Below are 19,766 nucleotides of genomic sequence, written 5' to 3'. Positions count from 1 at the left end.
TTCTCCTTAGCCTTCTCCTTAGCCTTCTCCTTAGTCTTCTCCTTAGCCTTCTTCTTAGAATTTATACCCCTCCCTTTCTTAGACTTTAAATTAAATAGTCTTGCCCTTGTGGTAATATGTTTCTGTTTTAATATTCTTAGTACGCCTGGTATACTACCTGATATCACAGCGCGTAATAGTATATAAGGTAGTTCTTCTTATTATAATTTAGAAGGCTTTTTCTTTTATTTCTGGTATTTAAGAGTTTGTGCTTTAGGATCAGGATTATCTTAATAGGATTTATCTAAACTAGAGTTGTTTAAGTCTAAGTTATCTAAATCTAAGTTATCTAAACTTAAGTTATCTGAACTCGAGTTGCCTAAATTAGAGTTGTTTAAACTAGAGTTGTCAGAATTAGAGTTATCTAAATCAGAGTCTTTTAATTTAGAATTATTAGAGTTAGAATTATCTAATATATTATTATTGCTATTAGTAAGCTTTTCTCTAATACCCAGCCGTTGCTTATTTAGTATAGCTCTAGGTATTAGATAATATGCTCTGCCGTGAGTATTTTTATTTCTCTAATAAATATTTTTTATAGAGCTAGCTTCGGGAAAGTTTGGCCTCTTACTAGTTAATACTACTTGGTAATCTCCTTCTTGCTTAATTGCTTGTTAGTAAATTAACGCGTCCACCTTAACTAGGTCTCCTCCATAAATAAACCGAAGTCTATCTCGAGATTTCTAGGTCTAATAACTATTAGTCTAGCGCATGTTTATATATATTTCTAGATACTAGGCTTTTGCTGTAGGGAGAAGAACTAATATTATATTTCTTATATATATTAAGTCTACCCGCCAGGCGATAAGACCTAGTCCGTTAATATTATCTCTATTATAATACTTGGCATATTAGGATGAGTGATATTTATTAGGTATTTTTTTCTTTGCCAAGGATTACTAAAAAATATAAGTTCTCTTTAACTTTAGAAGCGGCTGCTGTTTTGCAGGCTTTAGGCGTGCTGTGAAGCAACAACGACACTTATATATAATAATATATAAAAAACTAGTGTTTCCTGCTTGACGCCATGCTACTAGCTCGCTATAGCCTATAAGGTTATTAGTTAACTTGCGGAGATCTTTTAATACTATTACTCTTTATTACTATCCCTTGTTAAGAACCTGGCTATTATTAATATTATATACGGAGTTATTAGTGCTGCTAGACTTATCAGAATTATTATTAGAATTATTATTAGAATTATTATTAGAATTATTGTTAGAATTATTATTAGAATTATTATTAGAATCATCATTAGAATTATTATCAGAATCATTATCAGAATCATTATCAGAATTATTATTAGGATTATTATCAGGATTATTATCAAAATCGTCGTCAGAATTATCGTTAGAATTATTAGGATTATTACTTAACTTATTATAAGGCTCAGGCTCCTCCTCTATATTAGAGGTATTTCTTGTTTAAGAATTAGTCTTTCTACTAGCCTTTTTACTTGACTCTGGAAGGCTATTCTCTAATTTATAGTTAGACCTAGGGTTATCTCTAGAGCTACTCTCTAACCTTTTAGAAGCATGGCCTTTTCCTTTACCGTATATTTTTCGGTAAAACTATTTATATAGCAGGTTTTTAATCTTGAAAAAATCTGGGTAACCCAAGTTTTCTATCTCCAAGTTTGAAAAATTAATTATGCTATTATAGTTATCAGGTGCGATGCTAGTTTTATTAAATCGCGCCTTAAAATATTTAAGGTATCCGCGTAAAGTCTTAAAATACTTAATATTAATTAATCCTTGTTTTAGTTCTCTATTCCCAAGTTTATTCAGCTCCCTTATTAATTTGTTTATTAGCGCTACTTTTTTTTTGAATTATATGACTTTAGACTTTGGTTTAAATAGTAGTTTCTTAACAAGCGGCCATGCTCTACTATATACCTCAAGCAACTCTGTCAAAGATATTATATAATAACCGTGTTGCAGCTCGAAGTAAAGTACCTTAGAATTTAGTATTATATTCCTGGTATAAGAGCTAACCTAACTCTATTTATAGGGAGAGGATTAGCCGCTATCTTTAAAATACGCATTTTTAAAGGCGTCCAGAAAAATCACCTTTCAGAACGCGCATATTTAAAATGGTATGAAAACTAATAAAACTAATATATTATTTTCTTAAGATAACAGAGATACCACTTTATAAGCACTAATTTTAGTCCAGTTAGTTTTTACATGGCGTCTATACTCCCTTATTCAGCGCCGCCGCGAGGATGGCGCAGGAGGAGGTACATGTTTTACCGTCAATAGACAACAAGAAACAAGGAAGAAGGCCCGTATAAGCTTTTTATAATATACACTCTTAAAAGGGTCTATGTAATATATAATAATATATATGATAAAGCTTAACAAAAATAGCAAGCAGCTAATAATAATATTACTTAATTATTATAGGGAAACCATATACAGAGAAGGGTTGTAAAGGTAAAGTTAGACACCTTTAACCGCCGATAATTTAGTTTTACAGGGGTATGATAGATTAAAACCAAAAACTAGCTTAATACAGGGGATTAACTTGTAAAGGCTATAAGAGACTACTATATTTATGGATCCACTGCTGTTAGTATATCCTTAATCTCTAGGTTTTTACTAGTACTAATTAATATAGCGATTTGAGGATGTCCGAGATTTTATCTAGGAACAAATTTAGAATATAAGATACCCTATTACTTGGAGGGTCAAACGCGATAACTTCAAAGCATAGATTAATAATGCTTTAGAATATTACACCACGATTCGAAATAGGAGTCTTATAGATACTTAAGATAGCGTTTTTCGAGATTAGTTAATAGAGTATTCGCCCGCGAATCTATATACTGTGCTATCTATTTATAGAGCTACCTAATATATAGCTATTCCAAGCTATACTTTCCTACTCTTTAGTTATCGCACAGAAGATAGAACAGACAGCTTTATAAATAAGGCATGCCGTACACCCGAGCTTACAAGGCGTAATAAGGAGCATAGTCCGTACAGAATCTTTATTTAAAGTACCGAGACCCTCTTAATATCGTGCCCCCCGCATATTCGACCTAGTTTAATACTAATTTAGGATCGGGCTAGAGTTTATCTACACACACTCCTATAGGAAAATAATTAATAAGAGCGGGATATAGCAAGAGAGGTATTAGAGTATCTAAATTCGAATATAATAGCTATATCTCTGTGTAGACTTATTAAGATAGCTAATTAGGCTAATACTGGCGAACAGCTGGAGAAGGCTGTAAGGGATTATTCTTTTTATAATATAGTTTGCCGATTCGAAGATATACGTGACTTTATTTAGGAGCGTATAGTAGGCAGAAATTATTCTCTAGAATAAAGAGTAAAAAGAATAAATTTTAAAGACTGGATTAGATAGTCTAGATAACAGTAGCTTTTTAGTTAACAAAGTACTGATAATAATAGTAAGGATAGAATATTTGATAAGACTAGTTTAGTTAAGCTTTTACCTTCTCTTGTATATACTAAGCAAGATCTGCTGTATAAGAGTGCGCATCTTCCGTGGTTTTACTAACACCCGAGCCCCGTGGAGACTGAACAGACGTTCGCAAAGGCGTTCGTATTAAGCTTAACAAGCAAGATACTTCTGGCTTGAGGAGTGACCGCGGATGCAAGAGGAGCTGATTATAAGATATATAGATATTTAAAATTTAGGGCGTAGTAAAGACCTACTATCCCCATTTAATATAAATTCAGAGAATACACGAGATCCCTCTTATTAATTCATTCATATTAGAAAACTTTTATATAAATCTATATTCCAAAGGTAAAATCTAAGCCTCGAGGGGAAACTGGCCTTAGGGGGAGACATAGCCCTAGGGAGAAACTAGCCTTAGGGGAGACATAGCCCTAGGGAAAAACTAGCCTTAGGGAAGACATAGCCCTGGGGGAAAACTAGCCCTAGGGAAAAACTAGCCTTAGGGGAGATATAGCCCTGGGGAAAAACTAGCCTTAGAGAAAATATAGCCCTAGGGGGAAAACTAGCCCTGGGGAAAAAGTAGCCTTAGAGAAGATATAACCCTGGGGAAAAACTAGCCTTAGGGGGAGATATAGTCCTGGGGGAAAACTTGCTCGGGGGGAAACTAGTAACTAGCCTTTTAGGAAAAGATAAGAATAGTAGGAAAATTATAATTTAACTAACTATATAAAATTTAAAATCTCTAAAAAGTTATCTTTAGATAAATTTTTAGTCATAAACTAATTAATGTTTTTTCTAAAGAATATAAGTCTTTTCTTTTTTATTATGTCCTAAAGATTCTGCAAGTTAACTGTAAAGATTAAGTTATTATTTCTAATAACTAAAAATCTGTGTTATTTATTTGCAAGCTCTGCTACCTAACTGCAAAATACTATTTTGTCTCTAAGCGCGTCTTGATATTTAGTATACTAATAATTATTCTAATTATAAAGAATAAAAACTATGTTAGAGGAGCAAAGAAACTAAGTAATAATAGTTAAAATCTATTCTTTGCTTTGCAGGGTATAAAAATCATATATACTTAAAGCTTTTATTATTTTAAATCCGGCTGCTCTTAGGTATAACTTATCTAAACTATATCTACTAAAGCCTACCAGAGAATTCTAGTAATCTAGTATATAAGTTATTAATTAGCTTGTATGCCTATTACTTATAATCTTGTAATTACTAGAAGCTAGTCGCTCTAATAGTGGTAAGAATAGTACTTCACGGGAAGTATTTACTATAGTCTTATTATTAGGGCCGTGCCGTAGTTCTTCTAGAGTTTAATTATTATTATAATATAAGCTCTTACTATAGTTTAAGTTACTCCTAGGAAACCTAGCTAACGGCTGGAGAGTATTAACCTAGAACCTAGTCAAGGTACTTATTATTTATTAAAAGCCTTTACGACTCTCCCAAGTCTAAATACTATCTATTTATTTAACCCAGATATATATCTTAGGAAAGTAAGTATTATATAGAGCTAGAGCGAATATTAGGTCTAGCTCCTGTTCTTTTATAATTATATAAGCTATAAGCCTAATACCCTTAACAAGCTTGTGGTTATATTTTAGACTATTATCAAAGAATACATGTCCGCGTGTAATTAAGGTAATATCCTTAACATGCCTTATAAAATCAGGAAGATCTACTAAGTATATAATCCTTGCCATTTTTTTTCTATTATACTAATAGCCGGTAATCAGACTAAATATTTCTATTCTACTACTCTTTAACCAACCTAGGACTAACCCAGGCATTATAGTAACTCCATATTCTTTCTTAACCTTATATTAGATATGGGCTAAAGATATACTATATTTCCATAGCTTGGTGTCTATATAATTATATGGCTCAGGATCATTATCAAACTCGGATTCAGACTCGGATTCAGACTCAGATTCAGACTTAGATTTAGACTCGGATTCAGACTTAGATTTAAACTCGGATTCAGACTCGGATTTAGACTCGGACCCAGACTCGGATTTAGACTCGGATTCAGACTCGGATTCAGACTTAGATTCAGACTCGGATTCAGACTTGGATTCAGACTTAGATTTAGACTTAGATTCAGACTCGGATTTAGACTCGGATTCAGACTCGGATTCAGACTTAGATTCAGACTCGGATTTAGACTCGGATTCAGACTCGGATTTAGACTTAGATTTAGACTCGGATTTAGACTCAGATTTAGACTCAGATTCAGACGCGGATTCAGACGCGGATTTAGATTTAGTCTCTAGTCCAGACCCAGTTCCAAGGCCTTGCTGAACCCCCTCTAAACTTTAATAGTACTTAATAAATTGTTTAGAATTAATATTCCAAGAATCTGGCCAGTTAAATCTTTTAACTAAACGTCTAAGTACAGCTTGTACTTGCTAAAAGGGCTATAAGGTCTTGGAGGTATTATAAGAAGTAACAGCATTTTAAATCTAAAGACAGAATAAAAAAAGCAACTCCAAGTTAATCAACCCGTCTGCATAGTATTTGTTATTAAGAATATTCTTATTCTTAATCTGCTTATTCAATGTTCTGAGCTGTTTAATAATTAAACGGGTTTGATCTTCTGTTATGCTCTATAAAAGTAATACAATTAATAGAGTTGCCGCATTATATTACTTAGTATATAGAGATATTTTACTATAATATATACATACTAACTTACATTGCCTGGCCCTTAAGCTTTATAAGGATCTTGCTTTTATCTTAACTGGGCCACTACTAAAATCACCTTTATAGAATCCGCTTTTTGGAAAATGCCAGACAGGATAAACTAAACATAGACTACAGGTTTCAAATACAGTGATTCTCGAAATCGGTCTGACCTCTCAACACTTGTCAATTGTTTGTTGGCCCCACCGCCAAGAACTTAGCGTAATTTCTTTCATTGAGCGGATCGCCTTAAAATGAGGGCGGCCGTAATATTCTTTGTATGAAGAACATATGAAGAACTTAAAAACTTATGTGGTATTTTAATTTTATGTCCATCTACTCGAATTTTTGATTGATCCTAGTATGAATACAAGATGCCGAACAACTTGCTCCAAAGACTCGTGCGATGATCCACACTTGCAGGTGGCAGACTGACAGAAGTAAGAACTATATCCATCCTTGCGTAGTCAACGAGCTTCACTGTCCCGAACAATAATCAATATACCTTCCTCGTGGATTATCTCACATGTTGAACTCAGCCTTCGGATTAATGACGGACCATGCTTAGAGCCGCGTTCCATCTCGAGGTCACCTCGCTCCAAAAACCATCAAATCAAGAGTAGGTTAGTCCAACATTGGCCCGCCAGGACCTGACTTCTGATTCTGTTCAACTGGGATCGAGCATCAGCTTGGTGATGAGGTGTCAGTCGTATTGTTAGTGATAGAAGACGACAGATATCCAACGATAGTTCCCCTTCCCCGCCTTTACCCCGCATTCCAAGGACAAGACCCATGTCGTGTCTTTTCACCAGACTCAACTCTCTGAATTCAACCTCAGAATTCCTCCATTCTCCTTCACTACCACATCTCCTACCGGCTTTGAAAACTATCTTTTTTTGTATATAGAAAAACTTCCACCCACGATGCATAGAGCTCCAAAGAGGCTCAATAGTGTCAAATGCCTTACTTGCGGATCGATTGTGCACGATTCAACCGATTGCCCATGGAAAGGCAAAGAGCATTTGAGATGTTTTAAATGTCATTTCATACTCTTACTGTAAAGCAATAATGCTAAAATTGACAGGCAACCAATACGGTCATTGGAGTGAAAATTGCAAACGACCAAGGGGTTGCTTTGAATGTATGGAGATCATCTGAGTCGAGATCGTTTTTATGCCTTAATAACCTGATATACAGGCGGTAGCTTCGGACATTGGATAGGAAGATGCAGGTACCCTCAAGGGTGCTACAACTGTAAGTAAAATTGAAACATTAAAAGGCAGGCAACAAATAATCAATAACCTTTTAGGCGGCCAATATGACCATTTCAGTCCAGATTGTCCCTGGCATTTCGAATACGAAGATGATCATAGTCCCTATCCGAATATCATGCCAGACGCCGTCTTTCCTGGATTGGGACATCAGAAGCAATCCAGCCCGGTAGCGCCTGCCAACCGGGCCGGTATGAGGGACGACACAATCAATTCAGATTCTGGGAAGAGGATGATAGAATTGCGACTTGGCCGAGAAGAAGAGCGTACTGGTCAAAAGGTCATGTCTCATGGCTTTCATGATGAGGCGCAAAGAACAACAGTTGACCTAATAGGTGACTATTCGGATTCCTATAAAAACAAAGTCTGGCAAGATTCAACCGCGGCATTATCCGCGAAGTTGGGTAAGCAAATGATGGCACAAATTCCCGAGGACCAGAAAGACATGCCAGTAGTGAACGCACTCAGAAATTCCTCAGCTCGCCATGAAAATATGCCTCAAACTCGACAAGCTGAAAGGGCCCTTGAAAGCCGTGCTCAACGAAATAAGCTGGAATTGAATTGGCGGCACTCGATTGTTGACCTTCTCATCTTACTCGACGTGGATCCAGGAATCAAAATACGCTCTAGATTAGCGGAACTCCTCAACGTCGATGGCCCAGCGGATTCCGCCCAGCACAATATTTCTCTTCACCGGGCAGTCCTTCAGGAATTGGCACGGAACAACGGAGACCTATCAACGGGAACGAGAAGTGAACTAGCTAGCCTTGAGAAATTGCCAAGTAAAAAAGAAATATACAGCGACGGGAGCGAGAGCGAAGTTGAAAGCATCTTCTCAGATGACTCAATAGCTTCTTCGCAGTCCTCTTCCAGCCAGACCGCAAACCCCGCTCTGGAGTTGACACATCTACTCCTCAAAAACGATACTTTGAGTCCGCTTCTCGAAATTGCGCTAGCGAAGTACAATATCAGGAAAATAAAGAAAAAGCTTGTTAAGTTACTTTCTGAATATGGGCGTGGTCTAGAGCGGGAAGCATCCGTGGACGCCCAAAGGGTTGTCGCGGAATTTGTTCAACAAGCGGCTCGACAAATCACGATACTACTGGCTAGGGCAATGGCTTCAGAATCAAAGAACACTTTTGTCTCAAATCGCAAAGAGCTAAGTAAGCTCCTTGAGACACGGTCAAACCATCGAGAAACAATGTCTGTTTCGGTGTCAAACAACGCCAATAGCCCAGAAGAGCAATTGTCCGACAGTGAGGAAGACCAATCAGAAGAATCAGAGTCTCAGAGCGAACTTTCGCTAGAGATGCTCCGGAGGGTTGAACATTTCATGGTCGAATCCGAGGCGTTTACCACTTTAGTAGCCAACATACGAAAATGGCTAGGACTCTGTGACAAGGATATCAATGACATCACGCGGAACAAACAGGATATAATTTCTCTAGAATCTTCCGAGGCAAGCATATATTTACCGGTCGCGGAGATGTCACCGCAGCATCCGAGGCTTGACGCGGCACAAAAGGAGGCACACTCAAGCTTTGTGCGTCGTGTTTTATATAACCTTACCGTGTTTGAACCCATATTCTGGCCCAGGGCTCCCGAAGGATTTACACGCATCACATGGAAGAGTCCTCTCGGAAAGCTTCTACATATTGACGTCCGAGAACGCGAGGAGGGTGCAGCAAAGCGATTGCAGGCAAAATTCAGGGCATCTGCTCGACAGAGGACATTAGGTCCCTCTTCTTCTTCTGTTTCTTCTTCTTCTTCGTCCTCTAGGGCTTTGCAGACCATCTCAAACAGCGCATTTGCTACGACCCCACGAGCACCTCCAGCTGCCCATCTCATGGTCGGTTCATCTAAACAGTCTACTGTCCCTTTCTACACCAGTAGAGGACACAGTCTGTCTAACTCAACCTTGTCACCACCCGTACCGCACAATATCCGTCAAGCAGAACAAAAATATCTACTTATCTGTTTCAGTACCAGTAAATCGGAGATTTTTAGGCAGATTAATGTGACGGCATTCGGGAATGATCAAATACTTTTCGCCGAACTTCACCTCGCCTATCAAGATATCAGAAGAGAGGAGTCGTGGCTCATCAACATACCGCTGTTACGATCTCAGAAAGCGCCTTCTTGGCTGTCCTGGTGCTTGGGTGACTTGCATCTTTACAAACCGAAAAAGATAAACTTTGTGTCTGTAAGTAACATGATTCTCCTGCCAGGTGACAGCTCCCATCATATGCGTTAGATTTCTTGCCCATTTGAGTTTTGGGACGCCGTAACACACCGAAGGCGACTACTCTGATGCTTCTCTTCCAGTTCCATCTAATGCCGCTTGGTCGAATTCCTACACCGCTCAACATAAAAGCCCCATCTATACCGCCAGAGCAAGAAGTTCACATGAAGAATTGGCACTATTCTCCGTGTCCCAGTGAGATCGAGGAGTGGAATATAAGCGAAGCCTTTGCGACAAAGCTTCTTGAACCAGGACACGCTTTCCTAGACGCAGTGTGGTTGGAACTCTTTCCCAAAAAATTGCATTCATCTGTTATCTACGGGCCTGGTAAAAATTCCACTTTATGGGGTATTCACATCGTCGAGGGCCTGAATAAGGCTGCGGTCGTGTGGATTGCTATCTTGGTGACGCTCTCAAGCGGCTCGGTAGGGCTGATATATTCAGTTGCTTCACATGACGTTTCCGCAGCCTTCGCAATAGCAGCGTGGCTTGCAACTTCTGCCGCTCTTTTTGTTTCCTATTTTCAATTAAAAGGATGATTTGGAGAATTACTGGTATGTCAAGTCGTTCGCGTCGCTCTTCTTGCGCTGGAGCTATTGCGGAGTTGAATCTGCGTGTTTGTCTTGAAATTTCAGTCCAGCGACCTTCATCTACATTATTTTTGAATCACATGGCTCTAAGAGGTCAACTACCCAATCAAAGGCAGCACAATGCCGCCTTCAACAAGATATTCTTCACGGTGATACCTTAGCTCCCCTCGAGGAACCAGCCCTATATCAGAATATCCAAGCTTGGCAAGGAGCCTTCCCCTCTCCCGGCTCAACAAACTCTAGCCGGCAGGTCTTCATAGATCATTCTCCGTGCACACAGGTAGCCTTCTGTGAAGCTTGTGTTACTACTGCACTCGGTGCGAAATAGGGGCGACGGCTTGGCGTGGTTTGAGAATAGATCAACAAATATCTTCTGGAGGCATGCAGTTTGGAACAGGGTAGGCTTGGCGTAGCGATGCGTTCTTGGTGGCGGTGCTGCTGGAAACCGGAGAGATGATTTGAATTTCGCTGCCTACTGGGCTTCATCGCGTCATTGGTCATCTGGGCAGTTCGTCGACCATATGACAGTACACAGTTTCACAAAATAATAAAATTTGCATACGGAGTACTTACAGGGCAATAAAGTAAATGCTGAAAATAGCTTAATAAACTACTCATGCCAAGCTCTTGGTGGTGGGGCCGGCAAAACAATCAACATGTGTTTAGGGGTCAGACCGATTTCGAGAATCACTGTAGAATCTTGGAAAATTGAACTTCTTGTGATAGAACATAACTAGCTATAATACCTTTTGTAATTTCTGCATGGCTGTGGCTATGAAACGGATCTGTTTCTCAGCGTTCACGAGTAAGTTCCGAAGCTATCTTGATTTCTTCCTTTAAAATTAAACAGCCTTTAATAACTACTTATTTTTATCCTAGAGGCAATTATATAACTACTAAAGCTGTTTAAGTTTAGCTTAAAGACGTATAATATCAGCTCTAATCTCGCGAGTATTATTTTTAAGAGCCGGTTTATAACTAACAGCCTAGACCTGCTTGTCACCAAGCGTATTACAGATCTTAATATAATTATTTATAAAAAGGTTATTAAGATTCTTTTAAAATAAAGTACTGAGCTTATTATTAAAATTCCACCTATATAGGTCGCTGGCGTTAGGAATCAATCGCACCTCAGAAGGAGGTATAATAAGTAAGAGGGTGTTCTCTTTACAGGGTTTTTTAGTAAAAGGTATGGGCGCTATACCTTGAAAACAGTACTTACTTAGATACTTAGATAATAATAGGCAACAAGTAGCACGTTCTGCCGCCCGTTTCTTATTAGCGGGAGTTAATATTTGGGGATTTAGAGCGTGGTTGTCTATAGCAAGAAAAAAATCATATATATAGCTTAAGATCCTAGTTAAGAAAGCGGATTTTATTCGGACGTAAATGTGAACCACCCAAAATGCAGCTTTTGGAGCTTAAAAAATAGTACTTACGGGCGGGTAGACAAGCCCTAATACCCTTTCTTTATTTCTGGTCGCTACTCACTGCTGTAGGAAAATATTTTAATCGAAAAAAAGGGAAAAAAATATTACCAAAAATATTATGGCTGAAGATATATAACTAGACAGTTCCTACGGGATCCGGGTAAGTATAAAGCTAGTTTTCACTTTGATTCCTACTACTCGAAAGGTTTTAAAACATAGATAGACTATTTCTTTCTCTAGCTATAATAAAGTCAAGACAGGGAAATAATAAGAGAAATATCCTATTTCCCTTTTAAGGATAACTTAAATCCCCAAGACAGCAGAGCTATTCTAGGCCCAAAGCATATATCTAAAAAACACTCTACTACTTCTAGTTAGCGCTTAGCCTAGTTACTATTAGACTATACTTATAAAATCTAAATATTTTAATAAATAACAGCAATTTAGCCTTAATAAAAATAATATTTACAGTTATAATAGGTTGCCTCGCCTGTAGCACGGCAGTAATATATCTAGTCCTGATATAGTAGTAGAAATTAAACTCGAGCCCTTTAATAAGAGAGCGAACAGGATAGCATATACCCCTTTTTATATAAAAAATAACTTTAGTTATCCTGTGGCTAACTCTATTCGGGATTTTTAGAAAAAACTATATTAGAGTAAAGCTAGAAGCTAATAAAAATAAGTTTAAATAGATAAAGAGGGCAGTATAGGTTATTTTTGTAAATCTCTTACTCTAGCTTTTAACTAGGCTGTGGAAGGGACTAAGGTTTCGACAGATTAGAAAAGCTACTATAATAGAGCAAGTATAAGTTAATTATCTGCTGTCGCACTGTTCTATTATATATTATTATCGTGCATTCGTTCTTAAATAAGTAGACTATGAGAAAGGGGTTTCTTATAGGCTTGGTTGAATTAGCGTATTCAAGACTCGGGAACCTAATAAGGAAATAAGGGCTGTTTTTAAGGATTGTAGAAATAGTGTAGATTAATACTAAGGTTCAGAATCTTGCTCCACGAGGATTCTAAAATTAATATATACTTAGTTAGCCCGCGGCTAAGTTAGTACTAGCAGGACATTCGCGTGTCCTTATAATTACCCTTCCCCCTTGCAGGCCTTAGTCCCTAAGGCTAGGGGTTTTTATTATCTAATCTAGATATATACTTAGCAAGTGCTAGTAAAAACCCTATATAACTAGCAAAATCTCTTCGCGGAGGGAAAAGCTACTACAGAAAAAGAAAAGGCCTTCTCGCGGGTAACTTACTACTATATAATAGTATATAAAGTTATTTTTTTAATACTCTCCTATCTCTCGCGGATAGTATAATTATATAAATATTCCTCGCGAGCAGCCTTTATAACTAGTATAGCTCTGCGAAGTATTTATAAAATAAAATAAGTAAAATCTATATAGGATTAGTAGCTCCTAACTAGTAGAACTTTATTTTAAGTAAGAGTCTTATTAAATATTTAAGTAAAGCGCGAAGTAAGTACTTAGGTGAAGTACTACTTTATAAAGTACTTAAAAAAGTATTACTTTCTTTAAGCACTTTTAATAGGCAACCGCGTGGGTAAAATTAAAATTTACCTTACTTTTAGAAGAAATAATACTTATATAAGACCTTTTCCTCTCCTAACTTATCTCTTCTCTTCTTTCTTTCTCTATCCCCGCGTACTATACTAATAGTAGGTACACGGTTCTATAGTTTACTAATCTATTATTAATTCCTTGCTTTATATTACTTATTTTCTTTTACAAGTATTATTTCTATTACTCACGAGTAATACCTTACTTGTTTCCTAGTAATTACCTTACTTCTGCGATTACCTTGCCTATTTCTTAGTAATTACCTTGCTTCTGCGATCACCTCGCCTGTTTCTCAGCGATCACCTTGCCTATTTCTCCGCGATCACCTCGCCTGTTTCTTAGCAATCACCTCGCCTGTTTCTCAGCGATCACCTCGCCTGTTTCTCAGTAATCACCTCGCCTGTTTCTTAGCGATCACCTCGCCTGTTTCTTAGCAATCACCTCGCTTCTGCGATCACCTCGCTTCTGCGATCACCTTGCTTATTTCTTACTTTATAAAGGTATTAGCTAACCTTAAGTAGTCCACGAATATAATAATAGCTGCTCCTACTCTCGCCTTCCCTATTTTTAATATCTTCCCTACTATTTAACAAGGGCTAAATATTTTAAATAGCTTATTAACTCTTAAGCGTGGCTATTTAATAATATAGCTGCGGGCTAATATTATTAACTACCTTCTTCCCTAGATTATAACACGCGGGATGCTTATAATTATTATAATAAATATTTATTACTAGCCCGTAGTTTAAGTAAGTACTTTATTAGGTTTTATAAAGCTTTATAAAAAGATTTTTAATAAGTAAAGCTAATTTTTAACTAGCTACTTGCTAATTTTTTTATTATAATTTTTTCTAGCCCCGCGGGCCTATTTCTAAGAGCTGCCTAGGACACGCTATTTTTAGTAGCTATGTTTATTAATAACTAGGCTATAACTTAGCTTATTAATTATCCTAGTATATAAAATAACTAGTTATAAGTTATATTACCTAGTTTAATACTTGCTACTATAATTATATTACTAGGTCTAGCTTCTTAGATAGGACTTAAGCCCTTATCTTTTTAGGAGCGCGCGTGGATCTTTACCCTAGTATATTAATATATCTGCTTTTATAATAAATTATTTATTAACTAGCTTATTAAATAGTATTAAACTTATAAGGCTATTTTTATTACCTGTACTAGCCGTAAACCATTACTTAGAAATAAGTATATAAAATATGTTTTGTTATTCGCGGGTATTATAAGGCATAAGCCTGTATTCGCGGAATATATTTCTAGTAAGATTAGGTAGAAGTATAATAACTACCTTTATTATAGTATTCCCTACTTACTTATATAATCAGAACTAGGTATTAGTCTAACTTTACCTAAGTATTATATAAGCTTATTAGTATATTTTTAATTAAGAATAGTTTAATAAAAAAAGCCTTACTTTTATAGATAAAGCTTTATTATTAGATTCGGGTACCTTATATACTATGCCTCTTACTAAAATATATAACAGGCTTATAATACTTCCTAAGCTTATAATAATACTAGCCGCTAACCTGCTAGCATAATTATATATTATAATAATATCTTGCCCTACTTATACTTTTTATTTTTAGGTATTTATTTATAGAGTTTATTTTAAGCTAGGTATATATATATCCTTAGTAGCCTAGTTTTTATTCTTCTATAATATTATTACTATTAAATTTAAAGGTTTTTCTACTACTTTAACTTCTTTTATAAATCTCTTAAATATTTATAAATATTTTAAGTAGCTTATAAGCTCTTATATAATATTATTCTTACCTAGCTTATACTTTTTTTATTTAACTTAGTATAGCTATCTATAACTATTCTTATTTCTTTCCCTTATAAGGATAGCTTTAAATATATAGCAACTACTATTTACCTTTATAAAATATATAGGAAACTATTTTATAAAATTAACTCTTTCTATTTCCTAATACTCGCAAAGTATTAAAATATAAAAGATATTATAAATATCTAGCCTTACAGGCAAGTCTAAATAGTATATATTTTATCTAACACATTTAATAACTTATTAAGCTTTATAAAATAATATATTTAGCTTGCGAGATAATTACGCTAAAAACTAGTTCTTTGTACTAACCTATATATACTCGCTAATCTTAAAGGTCTTAGTAATATACTTCTTATTATAGTATTTCTTTTAATACTCGCGGGTTTTTTCTAAAGCCTTAATAATATCTTCGCGGATCCCTTATAACTAAGCTATATAATTTATAATACCTTTTTTTATAATATCCTAGATATCTAGTTAGGTATCTAGCGTAAGTACACGAGAGTACTTACTTATTTTTATATAAAATAAAGTAATACCTATTAATACCTGCTTTAAATTATTATATATAAACTCCGCGAGTAGCAAGAAATTAACCTAGTTATCCTAGTTAAAGTTAATATAACTTTACAGGTACTATTCTAAGATATTATTTAAGTATTCTATCTAGTTATTTATTTACAGATAGTACGTGGTATTTAATAACTACTTAATCTTAAAATAATATATTAAGTTAAACTAGAACCCTAGTATAAAGACTAATCCGCGGTTTATTATAATATTTATAAGTATTTTATATAAGTAAATTACCTTATAGAGTATTATCTCTGCGAGCTATACTTCCTTAATTATCTTATAAATAAGGATAAAATAAGCTATCTTACTTAAATAATTAATAATAATAAAAATCGCGTTATATAACTACTAGTTAGGATCCGTGATCCCTATACTAGCTAGTAGATTAGTAATAAAATCTATACTAATCTATTCTTATATCTTTATAAGAACTAGTAAGGGTTATAGTAAGCCCTACTACTTACTATACTTAATCCTCGTGCCTAAGTATACCGCGTAATTCTAATAATATTTCTTAATAAACTTATATATATATAACTACTAGAATTACTAATAAATAAGCTCTTAGGTTTTTTTTAAGATAAAATATCCTACTAAAAAATTATTATAAAGCTTTGCGAGTATTTTAAGGCGTAAGAAATACTAGTCTAGAATATATATCTTTCTTTTATAATAAAATATATTACCCTTATCTAACTAGAGGCTTAGCTCTAATCTACTCTTTTTAAATATAATATACTTAGTATTAGGATTTGCTAGGCCTTTACAGAAATCTTATATAATAAAATTATTTTTTAGTAGTATTAGAAGCTTCTTAAGTAACTTAATAAAAGAATCCTCGCGAAATAGTTTTTTACTATATAAGATATACTAGGCTATTACCTGCGTAGTCTAATACTACCTAATATTAGATTTATTAACTATTATAATCCTTGCGACTAGTCCCTCGCCTAATTTTTATAATATAAGTATTTATTTTAAAGCTAGTACTATAACTATAGCTTACTTTATAAATAAGCTAAGCTAATTTTATAGCTTACTAAGGGCACGCTTTTAGTACTTTAGCTTATCCTTATAATAAGTAAATTTTATATAATCTACCCTATATAACAGGCTATCTGCTAGGTTAAGCTTACCCGCGTGATAGACTATTCTAAATCTAAATCCTACTAAGAACTAGGACTAATAAATTTATATTCACGAGAGAGCTTTAGTCCGCGACTAAAAGTTCTATAATATTTTATAATTTATAATAACTTTTATTTCCTTATAACTACTCTCTAGATAGTACTACTATTCGCGGAATAATTTTATAATAGCTAGAAGTTCTTGCTTGCTAATATTATAATTATACTTAGTAATAATTATTTTTTTAAAAAAAAATATTACTAGGTATTATATATTATTTTTTTATAGCTAGGTTAATATACTATAAACTACCCGGCTAGAAATATTACTTTTTAACTATATAAGAAGGAACTTATTCTAATAAGTTAGCTTTACTATCTTATAAAAAGCTTTCTTAATCTTCTAAAATAATTCGCGAGCTTTATTTATTATAATATCCTTAGGACTCTTAATAAACCACGGGGTATTTTACTTACTAAGCTTTTTTAACAAGTTTATAAGTAAAGCTATAAAATAAGAATACTTTTTTATAAAATAGTAGTACTAATTTGCGAAGCTAATAAATATAAAAATATTACAAGCAGTCCTAGGTATAAGCTATTTTATAATAATACTTACCTACAAGGGTTCTATCTTAATACTCTCTAACGTGATCACGTACCTAAGAAAGTTAATCTTAATTATTATAAAGTTATATTTACTTTACTTATAGTATAGACTTACTTTATATAATTTATTAAGGACTTTTTTTACTTATTAATAATATTCCTCTAGCATCTGCAAGAATATAATTATATTATCTAGATATATAATAATATACATGTCTAGGATATTACAGAATACCTAGTTTATAAATTCTTAAAATACTATAAAAGTATTTGTTAAACTAAATAATATTATATAATATTTATATAACTTATATTTTATCTAGAAAGCTATCTTCTACTTATACCTATAAGTAATATAAATCTAATTAAATATATGATAAAGATTAAATTAACTAAACTATTTAGCCCTGCTAAGTTTCCTAATTATTTTATTTATTAATAGTAATAGATACTAGTTCTTAATAATAATAATATTTAGCTTATAATAGTCCGCGTATATATAAATATTATTATTTTTCTTTAGCACGTAAAGTAATAGTACTTTTGCAGGTAACTTAGATAATTAGATCTACCCCTTCGCGAGTATTATTAAAATATACTCGCAAATAGCTAGTACTTTATAAGGGGAGTAATTATATAAGGGCTAAATAATAATTTCTTACTTTTTTCTAGTTTAATCTATAAGTTAACTCCTTTATAATATAAAGGTAATTCCTCTAATTTGTGGTCTAAAAAAATATCTACAAATTTATAATATTACTTAAGAATATTTTTTACTAATAATTTATTTATTTAGATTATATTAACCTAGAGAACTTATATCTATAATAGATTATAAGTAGTACCTATTTCTTTTATAGTAATTATAAAGATATTTAAGAGAGAATTATTATAAAAGTTTAGGATCCTATCCGCCTAGCAGGTCTCTAGGTTATAGAGTTTTATTTAAATAATACTTAAAAAAGGCTCTAAGATATCTAGTAAAAATATAGCTAGCTTATAAAAAACTTTCTAGACTTTATAAAAATTTTTAAGCTTTATCTTAGCCTTTACTACTTTTTTATTTTAGAGTTCCTAGTTATTTACTATTAATATATAAACTTATTATAGTAATATTTTCTAGCCTGCTTACTTTACTAGTATTACAGGTATAATATTTATTATACTACTATTATTTACTAATACTCGCGTAATATAAATAATATTATTACTAAGCTTAACTAAGGCAGGAAGCTACTTCTACTCCGCAAATAGCTTAGTACTAGTAGGTAAGATCTTAAGTTTCCTTACTAAGATATTAACCGCGGCTATTTCTAGCAAAGGAGCTTAGCAAAAATACTTAGTAAAAAAAATATTAAAATATTTTTATAAAGAACTAATTACGGCTACCTCTAGTAAAGGAGCTTAGTAAAAGTACTTACTTAAGGCCTTCTTAGACCCTTAGTTTTTTATATAAGTATAGATAGTAAGGTCTTCTTATATAAAAAATTAATTTTCTTTCTATACAAGGTAATCCCTTGCCTAGTACCTACTCTTATAGTACTTATAGCAGGTATTTTAATTCTTAAACCTTTTTTTACGGGATCTTACCTAGTTAGCAAGTAGTTTAAAATATTTATTTTATAAACCTTAGTTCCTAGCAAGATTACTAGGTAACCCTTATAAATACCCTCCTAGAAAGTAGGAACTATTATATTTATAGCTATTATTTTATCCCCTTGCAGGGCTAGGGCTACTATTATTTAATTTTCGCGAGCTATTATTAATACTAGCACAAATTAGAGGTCAAAACTTAATAGCTATATTTATAAAATTTTATTATTTATATAATATCTCTAGCTATTTATAGAGTTGCTATCAAGTCTTATAAGATAATAATTTATAAAATATATAAAGCTAAATTAGCTTAGGGTCTTTCGCGTCCTTATTTAATTCGCTAATTATTTTATTAAACTACTTAAGATACGCGAATTTAGTTTTTTTATTAAGCTTTATACAAGCGCGGAGAATAATAAATTATAATTCTTAAAGTTTATTTTATAGGTTTTCTAGTTACTCCTTAAAAAAGTTATACAAACTATCTTAACCTTTTTTATAATATTCGCGCGAGCTTTTATCTCCTTATAAAATAATAAGTATACTATCTAGATAAAGTACTATATAGTCTACCTTATCTTCTTTATTAAACTAGTTTATTTTTATAAGTATATTTATCTAGTCGCGGAATATCTAGTAATTAATATAATTAGTAATTAAGTAAAATATATTTTTTAATAATAGGTAGACTCTAGGTAAATATTTTTTTATAAGGCTCTTATAAATTATTTTAGATAATTAACAGGTATATTTATAAG

The 19,766-nt window shown here is 33.5% G+C and overlaps 1 protein-coding gene across 1 annotated transcript; it reads left to right on the top strand.

Moving 5' to 3' along the window:
• The first annotated feature begins 8,917 nt into the window (after positions 1–8,917).
• On the top strand, positions 8,918–10,228 carry BJY04DRAFT_202833 (uncharacterized protein). The gene is made up of 2 exons (XM_073713268.1): positions 8,918–9,639; positions 9,762–10,228. Exons 1-2 carry the CDS (start codon positions 8,923–8,925, stop codon positions 10,215–10,217), a joined length of 1,173 nt encoding a protein of 390 aa, XP_073564833.1. The 5' UTR covers positions 8,918–8,922; the 3' UTR covers positions 10,218–10,228.
• The last annotated feature ends 9,538 nt before the right edge of the window (positions 10,229–19,766 follow it).

Source organism: Aspergillus karnatakaensis (genome assembly GCF_047715665.1).
Source record: "Aspergillus karnatakaensis strain CBS 102800 unplaced genomic scaffold BJY04scaffold_91, whole genome shotgun sequence".
In the NCBI taxonomy this organism is placed as follows: domain Eukaryota; kingdom Fungi; phylum Ascomycota; class Eurotiomycetes; order Eurotiales; family Aspergillaceae; genus Aspergillus; species Aspergillus karnatakaensis.
The sequence above is the reverse complement of the archived record's forward strand: the minus strand, read 5'-3'. Positions and strand labels throughout refer to the sequence as shown.

Coding starts and splice junctions, on each gene's coding strand:
- BJY04DRAFT_202833 (XM_073713268.1), top strand. CDS start 8,923: ATGTCACCGCAGCATCCGAGGCTTGACGCGGCACAAAAGGAGGCACAC. Junction 9,640..9,761: donor AAAAGATAAACTTTGTGTCT/GTAAGTAACATG, acceptor CTTCTCTTCCAG/TTCCATCTAATGCCGCTTGG.